The sequence below is a fragment of the Elephas maximus genome, chromosome 11, assembly GCF_024166365.1.
Source record: "Elephas maximus indicus isolate mEleMax1 chromosome 11, mEleMax1 primary haplotype, whole genome shotgun sequence".
NCBI lineage: Eukaryota > Metazoa > Chordata > Mammalia > Proboscidea > Elephantidae > Elephas > Elephas maximus.
The window spans coordinates 103,573,690-103,593,149 of NC_064829.1; the positions used below are offsets into that span (position 1 = coordinate 103,573,690).

Below are 19,460 nucleotides of genomic sequence, written 5' to 3' on the forward strand. Positions count from 1 at the left end.
TCGCCTGTGCTCAGGCCTGGAAAATCACACGTCAGCTTTAGCCAGGAGTCAGACTCCTCATTGGGTACCCTCCCTCACCCCCACCTTCAGGTCTCTGAAGGTGTTAATCCCAGGCTTCTTCACCTATTGCTCAGATTATGGGGCATACCCCAGCCTCTCTTTCCAAGAATGACTTAGGGAAAGTTGGTTTTCTTCAACATCTTATCTGAAAAAACAAGAAGAAACCAAGAAATTATAAAACACAGACAAGGAGATGAATGGAAAGGTTCAAGTAACTGTCAGAAGTTAGAGGTCAGAGGATTCTCAAAAGGAGTAGCCCAGATACGCAGACTCCTCTCCTCATTTCCCCTCCCTGCCCCCATAGCTAGGGGCAGGGTGTTCACCTGGCTGCAATCCCTGGAGATGGGGGAGGAGGAGCACTGGGACTTTACTCCAAGAACCTTCGACCTCACAACAAACTTCTGAAGGCCGTAAGACTCCGGACAGCAGAGCTCAAAGCAGGGCCAGAAATTGCAGTTGGGGCCACAGCAACGGGTCCTGTTCAGGGGCAGGACGGTCTCATCATCACAGCACTGTTCCAAGGGGTTGTAGATCTGGTCCTCACATCTGGGTGTTGGTTGGCACATCCACAGTCCAGAGCTAACAGAGGAGTCTGGGCAGACATTGCTGGTGTGAGCCAAAGGAGGACCAGGCACTAACCCCCAAATGGGAGCTCTCTATGAACACGTACCCCCTTCCCAAGACAACCTATTCAACTTTCCCATTCTTGTACTCACTTGTGATTACCTTTGAGCACTGGAGGAGAAGGAAGACTGATAACACATAGGCAGGAGCTGGAGGAGGAGAAAAGGGGACACATGATCACGTCAAAAGATGATCAAAAAGAAAAAGATGTCAAAAGCAAATGTATTTGAGGTGGGGCCAAGATGGCAGAGTAGTCAGATGCTTCTGGTGATCCGTCTTACAACAAAGACCTGAAAAAACAAATGAAATGCTTATATATATGACAAGCTAGGAGCCGTGAACATCAAAGGCAAAGTTAGAAGACGAACTGAGCAGCAGGGGAAGGGAGAGATGGTTCAGAACTGGCGAGGAGTTGCCAGACCTGAATCACCTGGAACCCTCAGGCACCATTCCCTGGAGGGACCACAGCAGAGGCTGTTTCCTCAGGGAAAGACAGCAAGTAACACAACCTACTAACACCTCAGGAACTGGAGAAGAACGGCGCTCCCGGCAAAAGCTAAATACATGCATTTATTTTACCACACCCCCAGCCCCCAAGCCAGCTTCGTGGCTGTTGATTTCCCTGGGCCTGAGATAGGCCCTGCTGTGTGCCCTTAGCCATTCTCCCGGCCTTGGAAAAGGAATATATTCACAACTGGGGGAAAAGATAATCTGCCAGCTCCACTAAGCTGGGGAGCTCAGGATGGAAGCGGCTCCTGCCCAGGCACAAATGGTCCACGGACGTTGAATACCTTTCCCCCTGCATGGATCTGTGTGGGCCCATTTCAGGAGAATAGACCCTTGTTGGCAGACTGCAACTGTTTCAGCTGTGCAGTGGAGAGATGAGTATTTGATGTTTGACACTGCTTTTCCTATTAAACAAGGTCTTCACCTACCCACATCAGGGGCCTAAGGACTGTTGGCTCCACCCACATCACCTAGCCACCCCTGACAGGGGTCCAAGGATAAGTGGTACCTCATAGTCCTTACAACCAAAAGCATTGGGTACCCACAGTCTGGCTGCAGAACCCACCCGTGTGCTCTAAGGAACAGGGACGCACATTCCTCACAGACACTTGGGGGGATGTTTGTAAGCCCCCTGCCTTGTTCAGAGCATAACCCCCTGCTGCAACAAGATACCTGTGTCTACAGCAATCACCCAGGCTCCTCTAAGACTGTAGGAGACAGCCTGCACCACACAGTTTGTGAACAACTACCTGGACACCTGAGCTGAATCCATACAAAAAAGGTGAACTGACTCTGAGGCTTATATACCTGGTAAGAGCTCTAGCCATCTGGTGACAGGATGTCAGAGCTTCAAAGGCAAAAATAATCTGGCTAGCTCATTCAAGCAGCCTATTTGGGCATATCAAAACAAAACAAAGTAAGAAGCTAGGATACAGTAAGCAAACACAAAATAAACTAATAAATAACTTACAGATGGCTTGAAGACAACAGTCAATATCAAATCACATAACGAAGCAGACCATGATCACTTCAACAAGCTCTCAAACAAAGAATCAAGGAATCTTCCAGATGAAGGTGTCTTCCTGGTATTACCAGATGCAGAATACATAAGATTAATATACAGAACTCTTCAAGACATTAGGAACAAGATCAGGCAAAATGCAGAACAAGTCAAGGAACACACAGATAAAGCAGTTGAAGAAATTAAAAAGGTTATTCAAGAACATAATGAAAAATTTAATAAGCTGCAAGAATCCATAGAGAGATTGCAATCAGAAATTCAGAAGATTAACAATAAAATTTCAGAATTAGACAACTCAATAGAAAGTCAGAGTAGCACAACTGAGGAAGCGGAAGTAAGAATTAGTGAGATTGAAGATAAAACACTTGGCACCAATATATTCGAAGAAACATCAGATAAAAAGAATTTTAAAAAAATGAGGAAACCCTAGGAATGTGGGACTTTATCAAGAGAAATAACCTACGAGTGATTGGAGTACCAGAACAGGAAGGGATAACAGAAAATAAAGAGAGAATTGTTGAGGATTTCTTGGCAGAAAACTTCCCTGATACCATGAAAGATGAGAAGATATCTATCCAAAATGCACATTGAACTCCACATAAGGTAGATCTTAAAAGAAAGTCACCAAGACATATTAAAATCAAACTTTCCAAAACCAAAGATAAAGAGAGAATTTTAAGAGTGATTAGGGATAAACAAAAAGTCACCTACAAAGGAGAGTTAATAAGAACAAGCTCAGACTACTCAGGAGAAACCATGCAGGCAACAAGGCAATGGGATGACATATACAAAGCACTGAAGGAAAAAAACTGCCAGCCAAGGATCACATGTCCAGCAAAACTGTCTCTCAAATATGAAGGTGAAATTAGGACATTTTCAGATAAACAGAAGTTTAGGGAATTTGTAAAAACCAATCCAAAACTACAAGAAATACTAAAGGGAGTTCTCTGGTTAGAAAATCAATAATATCAGATATCAACCCAAGACTAGAACACAGGACAGAGCAACCAGATGTCAACCCAGATAGGGGAATCACAAAAATAAATCAAGATTAAAAAAAAAACAAAAACACTCAACACAGGGAAACAGTGGTGTCATTATGTAAAAGAAGACAACATTGAAACAATGAAGAGGGTCTAAGAAATGTAGTCATAGATCCTTCATATGGAGAGGAAGTCAAGGCAACATAAAGCAATAAAAGTTAGGTTTAAACTTAGAAAAATAGGGGTAAATATTAAGGTAACCACAAAGGAGACTAAAAGTCCTGCTCATCAAAATAAAATACAAGAAAAAAATAAACTCACCAAAACAAAATCAACAACTACAAATAAGAGGAAAAGACAATATATAAAGATAAACCACTCAGCACAAAAAATTAAGTGGGAAAAAGAAACTGTCAACAACACACACAAAAAAAGACATCAAAATGACAGCACTAAACTCATACCTAGCCATAATTACGCTGAATGTAAATGGACTAAATGCACCAATAAAGAGACAGAGAGTGGCAGAATGGATTTAAAAAACACGATCCATCTATATGCTGCCTACTAGAGACATACCTTAGACTTAGAGACACAAACAAACGAAAGCTCAAAAGATGGAAAAAATATATCAAGCAAACAACAATCCAAAAAGAGCAGGAGTGGCAATATTAATTTCTGACAAAATAGACTTTAAAGTTAAATCTACCACAAAGGGTAAAAAAAGGACACTACATAATGATTAGATGGACAACATACCAGGAGGACATAACCATATTAAATATTTATGCACTCAATGACAGGGATGCAAGATACATAAAACAAACTCTAACAGCATTGAAAAGAGAGAGAGACAGCTCCACAATAATAGTAGAAGACTTCAATACATCACTTTCAGTGAAGGACAGAACATCCAGAAAGAAGCTCAATAAAGACACGGAAGATATAAATGCCACAGTCAAACAACTTGACCTCATAGACATATACAGAACACTTCACCCAACAGCAGCCAAGTATACGTTCTTTTCCAGCATACATGGAACATTCTCTAGAATAGACCACATATTAGGTCATAAAGCAAGCCTTAACAGAATCCAAAACATAAAGTTATTACAAAGCATCTTCTCTGACCATAAGGCCATAAAAATAGAAATCAATAACAGAAAAAGCAGGGAAAAGAAATCAAACACTTGAAAACTGAACAATACCCTGCTCAAAAATGACTGGGTTATAGAAGACATTAAGGATGGAATAAAGAAATTCATAGGATCCTCTGAGAATGAAAACACTTTCTATCAGAACATTTGGGACACAGCAAAAGCAGTACTCAGAGGCCAATTTATATCAATAAATGCATACATACAAAAAGAAGAAAGAGCCAAAATCAAAGAATTATCCCTATGACTTGAACAAATAGAATGAGAGCAACAAAAGAAACCCTCAGGTACCAGAAAAAAGCAAATAGTAAAACTTACAGCAGAATTAAATGAAATAGAGGACAGAAAAACAATTGAAAGTTAACAAGACCAAAAGCTGGTTCTTTGAAAAAATTAACAAAATTGATAAATCATTGGCCAAACTGACAAAAGAAAAAAAGGAGAGGAAGCAAATAACCCAATTAAGAAATGAGACAGACGATATCACAACAGACCCAACTGAAATTAAAAGAATCATAACAGATTACTACGAAAAATTATACTCTAACAAATTTGAAAACCTGGAAGAAATGGATGAATTCCTAGAAACACACTACCAACCTAAACTAACAAAAACAGAGGTAGAACAACTAAATAAACCCATAACAAAAGAAGAGATTGAAAAGGTAATTTGAAAACTCCCCCCCAAAAAAGTCCTGGCCTGGACAGCTTTACTGGAGAGTTCTACCAAACTTTCAGAGAATAGTTAACACCACTACTACTAAAGGTATTTCAAAGCATAGAAAAAGATGGAATATTTCCAAACTCATTCTATGAAGCAAGCATATCCCTGATACCAAAACCAGGTAAAGACACCACAAGAAAAGAAAATTACAGACCTATATCCCTCATGAACTTAGATGAAAAAATCCCCAACAAAATTCTAGCCAATAGAATTCAACAACATATCAAAACAATAATTCACCATGACCAAGTGGGGTTCATACCAGCTACACAGGGATGGTTCAATATTAGAAAAACAATTAATGTAATCCATCATATAAATAAAACAAAAGGACAAGAACCATGTGATCTTATCAACTGATGCAGAAAAGGCATTTCACAAAGTTCAACACCCATTCGTGATAAAAAGACTCAGCAAAATATGAACAGAAAGAAAATTCCTCAACGTAATAAAGGGCATTTATACAAAACCAATAACCAACATCATCCTAAATGGACAGCGTCTGAAAGCATTCCCCTTGAAAATGGGAGCCAGACAGGGATGTCCTATATCACCACTCTTATTCAACATCGTGCTGGAGGTCCTAGCCAGGGCAATTAGGCTAGATAAATAAATAAAGGGTATCCATATTGGTAAGGGAGAAGTAAAAGTATCTCTATGTGCAGATGACATGATCTTATACACAGAAAATGCTAAAGAAAACTTCTGAAACTGATAGAAGAGTTCAGCAGAGTATTAGGATACAAGATAAACACACAAAAATCAATTGGGACCAGAAGAACTAGTTGGTGCCCGGCCACAATCGATGTCTGCCCTGCTAGGGAGCACAACAGACAACTCCTGAGGGAGCAGGAGGCCAATGGGATACAGACCCCAAATTCTCATAAAAAGACCATACCTAATGATATGAATGCGACTAGAGGAATCCCAGAGACAATGCTCCCCAGAACTTCTGATGGCACAGGACAGGAACCATCCCCGAAGACAACTCATCAGGCATGAAAAGGACTGGTCAGCGGCGGGGGAGAGAGACGCTGATGAAGAGTGAGCCAATTAAATTAGGTGGACACTGGAGAGTGTGTTGGCTACTCTTGACTGGAGGGGGGATGGGAAGATAGAGAGAGAGGGAAGATGGCAAAATTGGCACGAAACGAGAGACTGAAAGGGCTGACTCAATATGGGGAGAGCAAGTGGGAGAAGGGAGTATGATGTATGTAAACCTACATGTGACAGAGTGATTGGAATGGTAAATGTTCACTTGAAGCTTAATAAAAATTAATTTAAAAAAAATCAATTGGATTCTTCTACACCAACAAAGAGAACACGGAAGAGGAAATCACCAAATCAATGCCATTTACAGCAGTCCCCGAGAAGATAAAATACTTAGGAATAAATCTTACCAGAGACGTAAAAGACCTATACAAAGAAAACTACAAGACATTACTGCAAGAAACCAAAAGAGACCTACATAAGCGGAAAAACATACCTTGTTCATGGATAGGAAGCCTTAACATTGTAAAAATGTCTATTCTACCAAAAGCGGTCTATAGATACAGTGCAATTCCGAACCAAGTGCCAATGACATTTTTTAACGAGATGGAGAAACAAATCACCAACTTCTTATGGAAGGGAAAGAGGTCCTGAATAAGTAAAGCATTACTGAAAAAGAAGAACAAAGTAGGAGCCCTCACACTGCCTGATTTTAAAAACTATTATGCCACCACTATAGTCAAAATAGCCTGGTACTGGCACAACAATAGATACATAGACCAGTGGACAGAACTGAGAATCCAGACATACATCCATCCACATATGAGCAGCTGATATTTGACAAAGGCCCAAAGTCAGTTAAATGGGGGAAACACAGTCTCTTTAACAAATGGTGTTGGCATAACTGGATATCCATCTGTAAAAAAATGAAACGAGACCCATATCTCACACCATACACAAAAACAAACTCAAAATGGATCAAAGACGTAAATATAAAATCAAAAACGATAAAGATCATGGAAGAAAAAATAGGGACTATGCTAGGAGCCCTAATACATGGCATAAACAGTATAAAAACATTACTAACAATGCACAAACACCAGAAGAGAAACTAGATAACTGGGAGCTCCTAAAAATCAAACACCTATGCTCATCTAAAGACTTCGGCAAAAAAGTAAAAAGATTACCTACAGACTGGGAAGAAGTTTTTAGCTATGACATTTCCAATCAGTGTCTGATCTCTAAAATCTACACGATACTGCAAAACCTAAACAACAAAGTACAAATAACCCAATTGAAAAATGTGCAAAGGATATGAACAGACACTTCTCCAAAGAAGACATTCCGGCGGCTAACAGATACATGAGAAAATGCTCATAATCATTAGCCATTAGAGAAATGCAAATCAAAACTACAATGAGATACCATCTCACTCCAACAAGGCTGGCATTAATCCAAAAAAAACACAAAATAATAAATGTTGGAGAAGTTGTGGAGAGACTGGAACACTTATACACTGTTGGTGGGAATGTCAAATGGTACAACCACTTTGGAAATCGGTTTGGCTCTTCCTTAAAATGCTGGAAATAGAACTACCATACGATCCAGCAATCCCACTCCTCGGAATATATCCTAGAGAAATAAGAGCCTTTACATGAACACATATATGCACACCCATGTTTATCGCAGCACTGTTCACAATAGCAAAAGGATGGAAGCAACCAAGGTGCCCATCAATGGATGAATGCATAAATAAGTTATGGTATATTCACACAATGGAATACTACACACCAATAAAGAACAATGGTGAATCTGTGAAACATTTCATAACATGGAGGAATCTGGAAGGCATTATGCTGAGTGAAATTAGTCAGTTGCAAACGGACAAATACTATATGAGACCACTATTATAAGAACTCAAGAAACAGTTTAAACAGAGAAGAAAATATTCTTTGATGGCTATGAGAGTGGGGAGGGAGGGAGGGAGAGGGCTATTCACTAATTAGATAGAAGACAAGAACTAATTTAGGTGAAAGGAAAGAGAACACACAATACAGGAGAGGTCAGCACAACTGGACTAAACAAAAGCAAAGAAGTTTCCTGAATAAACCAAATGCTTCGAAGTCCAAAGTACCAGGGGCGGGGGGTTTTGGACCATGGTTTCAGGGGACATCTAGGTCGAATGGCATAATAAAATCTGTTAAGAAAACATCCTGCATCCCACTTTGGAGGTTGGCGTCTGGGGTCTTAAACGCTAGCAAGCAGCCATCTAAGATGCATCAATTGGTCTCAACCCACATGGAGCAAAGGAGAATAAAGAACACGAAAGATGCAAGGTAATTATGAGCCCAAGAGACAGAAAGGGCCACATAAATCAGAGACTATATCAGCCTGAGACCAGAAGAACTAGATGACTGCCCTAACAAGGAACACAACAGATAATCCCTGAAGGAGCAGGAGAGCAGTGGGATACAGACCTCAAATTCTCATAAAAAGATCAAACTTAATGGTCTGACTAAGACTAGAAAGACTCCAGAGGTCATGGTCTCCAGACCTTCTGTTAGCCCAAGACAGGAACCATTCACAAAGCCAACTCTTCAGACAGGGATTGGACTGGACTATGAGATAGAAAATGACACTGGTGAGGAGTGAGCTTCTTGGATCAAGGAGATACATGAGAGTATGTGGGCAGCTCCTATCTGGAGGGGAGATGAGAAGGCAGAGGGGGTCAGAAGCTGGCTGAATGGACACGGAATACAGGGTGGAGAGAAGGAGTGTGCTGTCTCATTAGGGGGAGAGCAACTAGGAGTATATAGCAAGGTGTATATAAATTTTTATATGAGAGACTGAATTGATTCCTAAACTTTCACTTAAAGCACAAAAAAATTACAAAAAAAAACCAGTGTATTTGACAAAATCCAACACCCCTGCATAACATAAATAAATGAATAAATAAGAATAGAAGTTTCACAACCTGATAAAGAGCAGCTATAGTAAGCCCATAGCTCACTTCATACTTAATGGCCAAGGGCTGAAAGCTTTCTCCCTAACATTGGAACAGGACAAGCATGTTCAATCACCCCTTCCATTCAGCATGGTACCAGAGGGTCAAGCCAGGACAATTAGTTAAGAGAAAGAAACAAAAGGCATCCAGATTGGAAAGAAAGATGTAAAACTCTTTCTACTTGCAAATGGCACAATGTATATAAAAAAAAAAATCCTAGGAAGCCACTGAAACCTCTGTTAGAACTAATAGATATGTTCAGCAAGATTACAATATACAAGATCAACACATGAAAAGCAATTGTATTTTTTAATTGTTTTTGGTGAAAGTTTACACTGAAAATTAGGTTCTCATTTAACAATATATCTGCATTCTTGTTATCTCCATTTTGGTTGTACTGTTTCCATTAATCTGGCTTCCCTGTCCCCCCTAGCCTTCTCATTTTTGGTCTAGGGTAAATGTTAACCATTTGGTTTCATCTAGACAACCATTTTGTGGAGCACAGTACTCACGAGTGGTATTATTTATTTTATGGGCCAAACGGTCATTTGGCTGAAAGGTGTCCTCTGGGAGTTGTTTGAGTTCAAAGTTTAAAGAGTATCTGAGGGCGATAGTCTCAGAGGTTAAACTAGTCTCAACCGGTCTGGTAAGTCTGGCCTTTTTTTTTCTTTTTTAATTATTCGATTGTATTTTATACACTCGCAAAGAATAATCCAAAAATAAAATTAAAAAAAAAATTTCATTTACAGCAGCATCAAAAAGAATAAAATAGGAGGTGGAGCCAACATGGCACCCTAGAGAGACACCGCATGCCATCCCCCTGCAGCAAAGACCCAAAAAATTAAGTAAAACAGATACAATTGTTAGACCTGGAAACCTGAGCATCAAATGAAGGAATAAAGAACTAGATCAAACACCAGATAGAAGAAGAAACTGACAGAGAACGAGGAGAGATACAGACTGGAGGTCCCCTGCCAATGAACATGGCACAGTGTCGCCATCTTGAAATACAACCAGCAATGGTCCTGGACAGGGAGTATGGGAAGATAACTTCACAGAGCTCCCAACAGGAGACAGAGCACCCAGTAATCAGAGAAGCAAGCTTTCCCACCCCTCACCCTTCTTGTGAGTAGAAAAAAGAAGTCCCCAACCCAGCAGCCCGTACTGCTGGGGCCCACAATACAAGTCCCCCTACACCCCCTGGGACCACCCCACCCCACTCCCATGGTGTAGCTTTTTTTTTTTTCTTTCTTCCTTTCTTTCTCCCTCGCACCTAGCCCATACACCACCTCCTCCCCCTTCCTGCCAGCTCCACCATACAACTATTTTTTTCTTTTTTTTTTTCTCCCTCTCGCCTAGCCCCATACACCACCACCCATCCCTTCCCACTGGCCCCCAGGTCCACCCCGCCCCCACTCACTGTCCCCCACTATGCCACCATTTTTTTCTTTTTCTTCCTTTTCTTTCACCCACCTAACTCCATACACCACCTACCCCCCTTCCTGCCAGCCCCTGGCTCCAACCTGCCTCCACGCATTGGCTCCCACCAAGCTGATCTTTTTTATTTCTTTTTTCTCTTTCTCTCTCTTTTCTTTCTCCCTCCCACCTAACTCTGTATGCCACCTCCACCCCTTCCAACTGGTTCCCGCCACCACTGCAGCTAGAGTGCCCCCCCACACTCAGGCCTGCCACCACACCGGGCCCACACTACCCGCCCTGCCCACTGCTCAACCAGCTGCTGAATGGTGGAAAGCACGCCCACACCACTCTTCATCTGACACCCCTGCCCGTAAGGTAAGGGGCTGTGAGCTCTCCCACACTGCTGAATCAACATCAGGAGGTAGACAGCACCTGCCCAGTCTACCCTCAGCCACCTCATCAAACCAGTGTACAGCAAAGCGAGCTCTCCCTGCCTGCTGCTGTCCTACCCACCCGAATAAGGTAGTGAGAGCTATCATGCCCATAGATAAGCAAGCAGCAAAGCACACCCAGTCTGCCTGCCCTGATATATCTAAACAAAACAAAAAAGCAGGATGAAACGTACATTCAATAAATAAAGAAAATAATACCTCAATGTCTCAGAGACAGCAGAAATATCAAAACATATTTAAAAAAAAAAAAATCAGGACATGACTCCAGCAAATGACCAAAATAAAGAATCAAATGACCTTTTGGCAGAAGAAAAAGAATTGGAACTACCTGATAGGAAATTAAAAAGACTAATATTTAGGGCTCTCCAAGAGATTAGGAAAGAGATCAAGGAAAACACAGACAAAATCATGGAAAACACTAAGCAGTAGAAGAATACAGGAAAATAATACAAGGACAAAGTGTCTAAATAAATTAACAATTAGAAATCATAGAAAAGTAGCAACTAGAAATCCAAAAGATAAACAACAGAATTTCAGAAATGGACAACTCAATAGAAGGTTTAGGAGCAAATCTGAAATAATGGAAGACAGAACCAGCAAGATTGAAGACAAATTCATTGACACTACTTTGTTTGAGGAAAAATCAGAGAAAAGAATGAAGAAAACCTAAGAATTATGTGGGACACAGACAAGAGCAAAAATTTGTGCATGATCAGAGTTACGGAACAGGGAGAGAAAATGGAAAACAGAGAGAAGATTGTTGAAGATTTGCTGGCAGAAAACTTCCCAAATATCATGAAAGACAAAAAGCTGACCATCAGAGAAGCTCAATGAGCCCCATATTGGATAGACCCCAAAAGGAAGTCACCAAGACAAATCATAATCACACTTACAAAAAACAAAGACAAAGAAAGAATCCTGAGAGCAGCTCAAGAAAAACAAAAAGTCATTTACAAAGGGGAAACAATAAGAGTAAAGTCTGATTGCTCAGCAGAAACTATGGCAGCAAGAAGGCAATGGGATGACATATATAAAACCTTGAAAGAAAAAAACTGCCTATCAAGAATTATATATCCTGCAAAACTCTCAAATAAGATGACAAAATTAGGACATCCCAGATGAACAGAAATTAAGGGAATTCATAAAAACCAAACTTACAAGAAATTGAAGGGAGTCCTTCAGATAGAGAACCAACAACATCAGACAACAACAAGAGTCTAGGGCCCAGGAAAGCATCACCCAGATACCAAACAAGGTAAAGCACTCTCGATAACAAAACAAAGCTAAAAGACTTAAAACAGGGAAACAGAAACGTCAATTGTAAATGACGAAAATGTCAAAACAATAAAAGGGAGACTAAACGGCATAGGTATATGTGATGGTTATGATTTTAGGTCAACTTGGCTGAGCCATTATTCTCAGTGTTTTGGCAGTTGTATAATGTGATAGGTTCCCTGTTGAGATTTAATATGCGAACACCCCCATGACAGGATCTGCTGTGAGTAGTCAATCAGTTGAAAGGGCATTTCCTTGGGTGTGTGGCCTGCACTGAATGTAAGTGGACATTCTGGCGAGGCTTGGGGACTTTTTACTTATGCTGGATCCTGCTGCTGACTCCTGTTTGTCTGACCTCTGGTTCTTAGAACTTGAACTAGCAGTTTACTTGCAGTTTTACTTGCTGATCGTAGGATTCATCAATCTTCGAAGCCTGTGAGTAACAGCCCTGCTCTGTGACCTGCCGATCTTGGGTTCGTCAGCCCCTGCAGTTAGGTGAATCAGGGGAAGCGGCTATCTTGACCCATGGACTTTGGACCTTTTAGCCTCTACAACCACATGAGCCATTTCCTTCAAATATATGTATACATATATACGTGTATATATATATATATATACGTGTATATATATATATTTTATATATATATATAATATACACAATGTGTGAAGTATGAATCTAGGAAAATTGAAAATCGTCAAAAATGAAATGGAACGCATAAACATCGACATCCTAGGCATTTGTGAGCTGAAATGAACTGGTATTGGCCATTTTGAATCAGACAATCATATAGTCTACTACGCTGGGAATGACAACTTGAAGAGGAATGGTGTTGCATTCATCATCAAAAAGAACATTTCAAGATCTATCCTGAAGTACAACACTGTCAGTGATAGGATAATATCCATACCCCTACAAGGAAGACCAGTTAATACGACTGTTATTCAAATTTACACACCAACTACTAGGGCCAAAGATGAAGAAATAGAAGATTTTTATCAGCCGCTGCAGTCTGAAATTGATCAAACATGCAATCAAGATGCATTGATAATTACTGGCGATTGGAATGCAAAAGTTGGAAACAAAGAAGAAGGATCAGTAGTTGGAAAATATGGCCTTGGGGATAGAAACAATGCCGGAGATCGAATGATAGAATTTTGCAAGACCAACAACTTCTTCATTGCAAATACTTTCTTTCACCAACATAAATGGAGACTATACACATGGACCTCACCAGATGGAACACACAGAAATCATATTGACTACATCTGTGGAAAGAGATGATGGAAAAGCTCAATATCATCAGTCAGAACAAGGCCAGGGGCCGACTGTGGAACAGACCATCAATTGCTCATATAAAAGTTCAAGCTGAAGCTGAAGAAAATCAAAGCAAGTCCACGAGAGCCAAAATATGACCTTGAGTATATCCCACCTGAATTTAGAGACCATCTGAAGAATAGATTTGATGCACTGAACACTAGTGACCGAAGACCAGACAAGTTGTGGCATGACATCAAGGACATCATCCATGAAGAAAGCAAGAGGTCATTGAAAAGACAGGAAAGAAAGAAAAGACCAAGATGGATGTCAGAGGAGACTCTGAAACTTGCTCTCGAATGTCGAGCAGCTAAAGCAAAAGGAAGAATTGATGAAGTAAAAGAACTGAATAGAAGATTTCAAAGGGTGTCTCGAGAAGACAAAGTATTATAATGACATATGCAAAGAGCTGGAGATGGAAAACCAAAAGAGAAGAACATGCTCGGCGTTTCTCAAGCTGAAAGAACTGAAGAAAAAATTCAAGCCTCAAGTTGCAATAGTGAAGGATTCCATGGAAAAATATTAAATGATGCAGGAAGCATCAAAAAAAAGCTGAAAGGAATACAAACAGTCATTATACCAAAAAGAATTAGTCAATATTCAACCATTTCATGAGGTGGCATATGATCAGGAACCGATGGTACTGAAGAAAGAAGTCCAAGCTCCTCTGAAGGCATTTGCGAAAAACAAGGCTCCAGGAATTGATGGAATATCAACTGAGATGTTTCAACAAACTGATGCAGCGCTGGAGGTGCTCACTCATCGACGCCAAGAAATATGGAAGACAGCTTCCTGGCCAACTGACTGGAAGAGATCCATATTTATGCCTATTCCCAAAAAAGGTGATCCAACCGAATGTAGAAATTATAGAACAATATTATTAATACCACATGCAAGCAAAATTTTATTGAAGATCATTCAAAAACAGCTGCAGCAGTATGTCGACAGGGAACTGCCAGAAATTCAGGTTGGTTTCGGAAGAGGACGTGGAACCAGGGATATCATTGCTGATGTCAGATGGATCCTGGCTGAAAGCAGAGAGTACCAGAAGCATGTTTACCTGTGTTTTACTGACTATGCAAAGGCATTCGACTGTGTGGATCATAACAAACTATGGATAACATTGGGAAGAATGGGAATTCCAGAACACTTAATTGTGCTCATGAGGAACCTTTATATAGATCAAGAGGAGGTTGTTCAGACAGAACAAGGGGATACTGATTGGTTTAAAGTCAGGAAAGGTGTGCATCAGAGTTGTATTCTTTCACCATACCTATTCAATCTGTATGCTGAGCAAATAATACGAGAAGGTGGACTATATGAAGAAGAATGGGGCATCAGGATTGGAGGAAGATTCGTTAACAACCTGCATTATGCAGATGACACAACCTTGCTTGCTAAAAGTGAAGAGGACTTGAAGCACTCACTGATGAAGATCAAAGACCACAGCCTTCAGTGTGGATTGCGCCTCAAAATAAAGAAAACAAAAATCCTCACAACTGGACCAATGAGCAACATCATGATAAACGGAGAAAAGACTGAAGTTGTCAAGGATTTCATTTTACTTGGATCCACAATCAACAGCCATGGAAGCAGCAGTCAAGAAATCAAAAGATGCATTGCATTGGGTAAATCTGCTGCAAAGGACCTCTTCAAAGTGTTGAAGAGCAAAGATGTCACGCTGAAGACTAAGGTGCGCCTGACCCAAGCCATGGTATTTTCAATCACATCAAATGCATGTGAAAGCTGGACAATGAATAAGGAAGACCAAAGAAGAATTGATGCCTTTAAACTGTGGTGTTGGCGAAGAACATTGAATATACCATGGACCGCCAAAAGAATGAACAAATCTGTCTTAGAAGAAGTACAGCCAGAATGCTCCTTAGAGGCAAGGGTGGCGAAACTGTGTCTTACATACTTTGGAGATGTTGTCAGGAGGGATCAGTCCCTGGAGAAGGACATCATGCTTGGCAAAGTACAGGGTCAGAGGAAATGAGGAAGACTCTCACAGAGGTGGATTGACACAGTGGCTGCAACAATGAGCTCAAGCATAACAACGATTGTAAGGATCGCTCAGGACCAGGCAGTGTTTCGTTCTGTTGTGCACAGGGTTGCTATGAGTTGGAACCGACTCTACAGCACCCAACAACAACATAATACACACACGCACATATATATATTACTGCTTTTGCTTCTCTAGAGAACCCAGCATAAGACAGTATAGAACTTTCAAATAGAGAGGAAGTAAGGCAATATCAAGTAATGAAAGACTGGCTCAGACTTAGAACGATACAGGTAAATTTCAAGGTAACCACAGAGAAAGTTAACACATCAAAATAAAAAAAAGAAAAGAAAAACATAAAGATTCGGTAAACACAAAATCTATAACAATGAAAGAAACGAAAAGAAAATCCACAGACAAAGGGAACTCAGCACAGGAAAGTAACAGGAACAAATAAAAAGTCAGCACTACACACACAAAAAAAGGGACAACAATATGACAGCAATAAACTCGTACCTATCAATAATCACACTGAATGTAAATGGATTAAATGCAACTGTAAAGACACAGAGTGTGGCAGAATGGATAAAAAAGGATGACCCAACAATATACTACCTACAAGAGACACATCTTAGACACAAAGACATAAATATATTAAAAATGAAAGGATGGAAAAAATATATCAAGCAAACAGTAATCAAAAAAGAGAAGAAGTAGCAATACTAATCACAGATAAAATAGTCTTTAAGACAAAATCCACCATAAAAGACAAGGAAGGACATGATATAATGACTAAAGAGACAATCCACCAAGAAGACATAATCTTAATAAATATCTACACACCCAATGACAGGGGTCCAGAATACATAAAACAAACTCAACATCACTGAAAAGGGAAATAGGCAGTTCCACCATATTAGTAGGAAACTTCAACACACTACTTCCGGTAAAGGATAGAACACCTAGAAAGAAATTCAACAAAGATACGGAAGATCTAAAGGCCACAATCAACCAACTTGACCTCATAGACATATATAGAACACTCCACCCAGCAGCAGCGAAGTATGCATTCTTTTCCAACACACATGGGACATTCTCCAGATAAGACCACAGTTTAGGCTACAAAGCAACCCTCACTAAAATCCAAAACATAGAAATAACACAGGGCATTTTCTCTGACCACAATGCCATAAAAGTAGAAATCAATAACAGGAAGAACAAGGGAAAAAAATCAAGTACATGGAAACTGAATAACGCCTTGCTTAAACACAAATGGGGAATAGAAGAAAGAAAAGGGGGAATCAAAATTCCTAGAGTCAAATGAGAATGAAAACACATCATACCAAAACTTCTGGGACACAACAAAGATAGTGCTCAGAGGTCAATTTATAGCAATAAGCACACACATCAAAAAAGAAGAATGGGCCAAAATCAAAACGTTAGCCCTACAACTCGAACCAATAGAAAGAGAACAGCAAAAGAAACCCAGTCACCAAATGAAAGGAAATAATGAAGATTAGAGTAGAAATAGAGAACTGAAAAACAACAGATTCAACAAGACCAAAAATTGGTTCTTTATAAAGAGCAACAAAACTGACAAACCATTGGCCAAACTGACAAAAAGAAAAACAGGAAAGGAATCAAATCGTCCAAATAAGAAATGAGATGGGGGACATTACAATGGACCCAGCTGAAATAAAAAAGGATCATCACAGAATACTATGAAATATTGTACTCCAACCATTTTGAGACCTAGACGAAATAGACAAATTTCTAGAAGCACACTACCTGCCTAAACTAACACAAACAGACAGAGAGTCTGAACAGACTGATAACAAGAGGAGAGATTGAAGAGGCAATTAAAGAACTCCCCCGCCGCCCCCCCCCCAAAAAAAATTCCTGGCCTGGACAACTTCACTGAAGAATTCTACCAAACATTCAGAGAAGAGCTCATCCAAGTACTATTCAAACTATTTCAGAGCGTAGAAAAAGAAGGAATACTCTCATTCTATGAAGCCAGCATAACCCTGATACCAAAGCCAGGCAAAGACACCATAGGAAAAAAAAGAAAGAAAGAAAATTACAGACCAATACCTCTCATTAATATTGATGCAAAAATTCTCAACAAAATCCTAGCCAATAGAATTCAGCATCATATCAAAAATACAATACACCATGACCAAGTGAGATTCATACCAGGTATGAAAAGATGGTACAACATTAGAAAATCAATCAACATAATCCACCACATAAATAGAACAAAAGAAAAGAATCACATGGTCATCTCAATCAACACAGAAAAGGTATTTGATAAAGTCTAACACCCACTCCTGATAAAAACAAACTCAATAAAATAGGTATAGAAGGGAAATACCTCAACATAATAAAGGGCATCTATACAAAACCAACAACCAACATCATTCTCAATGGAGAGGGGCTGAAAGCTTTCCCCCTGACAAGGAGAACAAGACAAGGATGCCTTTTATCACCATTCCTATTTAACATTGTCTTGGAAGTCCTAGTTAGACCAATAAAACAAGAAAAAGAAAGGAAGGGCATCCAAATTGGAAAGGAAGAAGTAAAATTATCCTTATTCACAGATGATAAGATACTACACATACAGAACCCCAAAGATTCCACAAGAAAACTACTGGAACTAATAGAAAGATCCAACAGAGTAGCAGGACACAGATAAAAGTATAAAAATCAGTTGGATTCCTATATACCAACAAAGAAAACTTTGACAGGAAAATAATACCATTGATAATAGCACCTAAAAAAGATAAAACACTTAGGAATAAGTCTAACCAGGGACGCAAAAGGCCTATAGAAAGAAGCCTACAAAACACTACTGCAAGAATCCAAAACATGCTACATAAATGGAAAAACATACCATGATCATGGATAGGAAGACTCAACATTGTGAACATGACAATTCTACCCAAATCAATCTTCAGATATAAGGCAATCCCAACCCAAATACCAACAGCATTCTTTAGCCAGATAGAAAAACTAATCACCAACTTTATATGGAAAGGAAAGAGTCCCTGGATAAACAAAGCATTATTGAAGAAAAAAAAAACAAAGTAGGAGGCCTCATACTACTGATCTCAGAAACTACTCTACAGCCATGGTAGTCAAAACAGTCTGATACTGCTACAACAGACACATAGACCGATGGAACAGAATTGAGGACTCAGACATAAATCTATCCACCTATGGTCAGCTGATCTTTGACGAAGGACCTGAGTCCATGAGATGGGGAAAAGATAGTCTTTTGAACAAATGGTGCTGGCAAAACTGGATGTCCACTGGTAAAAAAAAAAAAAAGAAAGAAAGAAAGAAAGAGGGCCCATACCTCACACCATACACAAAAACTAACAAAAAATGGATCAAAGACCTAAATATAAAACGTAAAATGATAAAGATCATGGAAGGGTGATCATTCAAAAGTGAAGACGGCAGCTAAGAAGAGAAAGGGAAATAAGAATGATGGCTACTTTCATGGGGCACAGGATGATGTCACTGAGCTTCTTTGTTGATGGTGACAGCTCAGAGTGGGTTTTGAGACTAACTTTAGGAAGGAGTCTTGAACTCCTAGACTCAGACTCAGAAGGAGTCACAGGTGAGGACAGGTGTAGTGGGGAGGAAGGGGAGGAGGGAGAAGGCAGCACTGTGGATGGGGCCCCCCAAAGACCCCAGGCTGGGCCTTGGAGCCTGCTCCAGCTCTGACTCCCCCAGACTCTGGACTGTGGATGTGCAGGCTGGCACCCAGGTGTGAGGACGAGAGCTACAACCCCTTAGAGCAACACTGTGATGATGGGACCGTCCTGCGCCTGAACTGATTTGGAAATACAGAGAGGGCTTTGGGAAGAGTTAAGAGTCTGAAATTTGCAGATTGAGAGACTGCAGTTCAATCAGGTATGA

General features: G+C 40.0%; 1 protein-coding gene across 1 annotated transcript; it reads right to left on the reverse strand.

The window, feature by feature from the left end:
• Nucleotides 1–278: 278 nt before the first annotated feature.
• Nucleotides 279–5,646, reverse strand: LOC126086252 (insulin growth factor-like family member 3). The gene is made up of 3 exons (XM_049902416.1): nt 5,631–5,646; nt 777–833; nt 279–652 (listed from the first exon to the last, which is right to left on the reverse strand). Exons 1-3 carry the CDS (start codon nt 5,644–5,646, stop codon nt 279–281), a joined length of 447 nt encoding a protein of 148 aa, XP_049758373.1.
• Nucleotides 5,647–19,460: the final 13,814 nt, after the last annotated feature.

Bases quoted from the DNA above. Each gene is read 5' to 3' on its own strand.
- LOC126086252 (XM_049902416.1), bottom strand. The intron at 653-776 runs GTGAGTACAAGA...ATGTCTGCCCAG, and splicing joins GTGCTCAAAGGTAATCACAA to ACTCCTCTGTTAGCTCTGGA.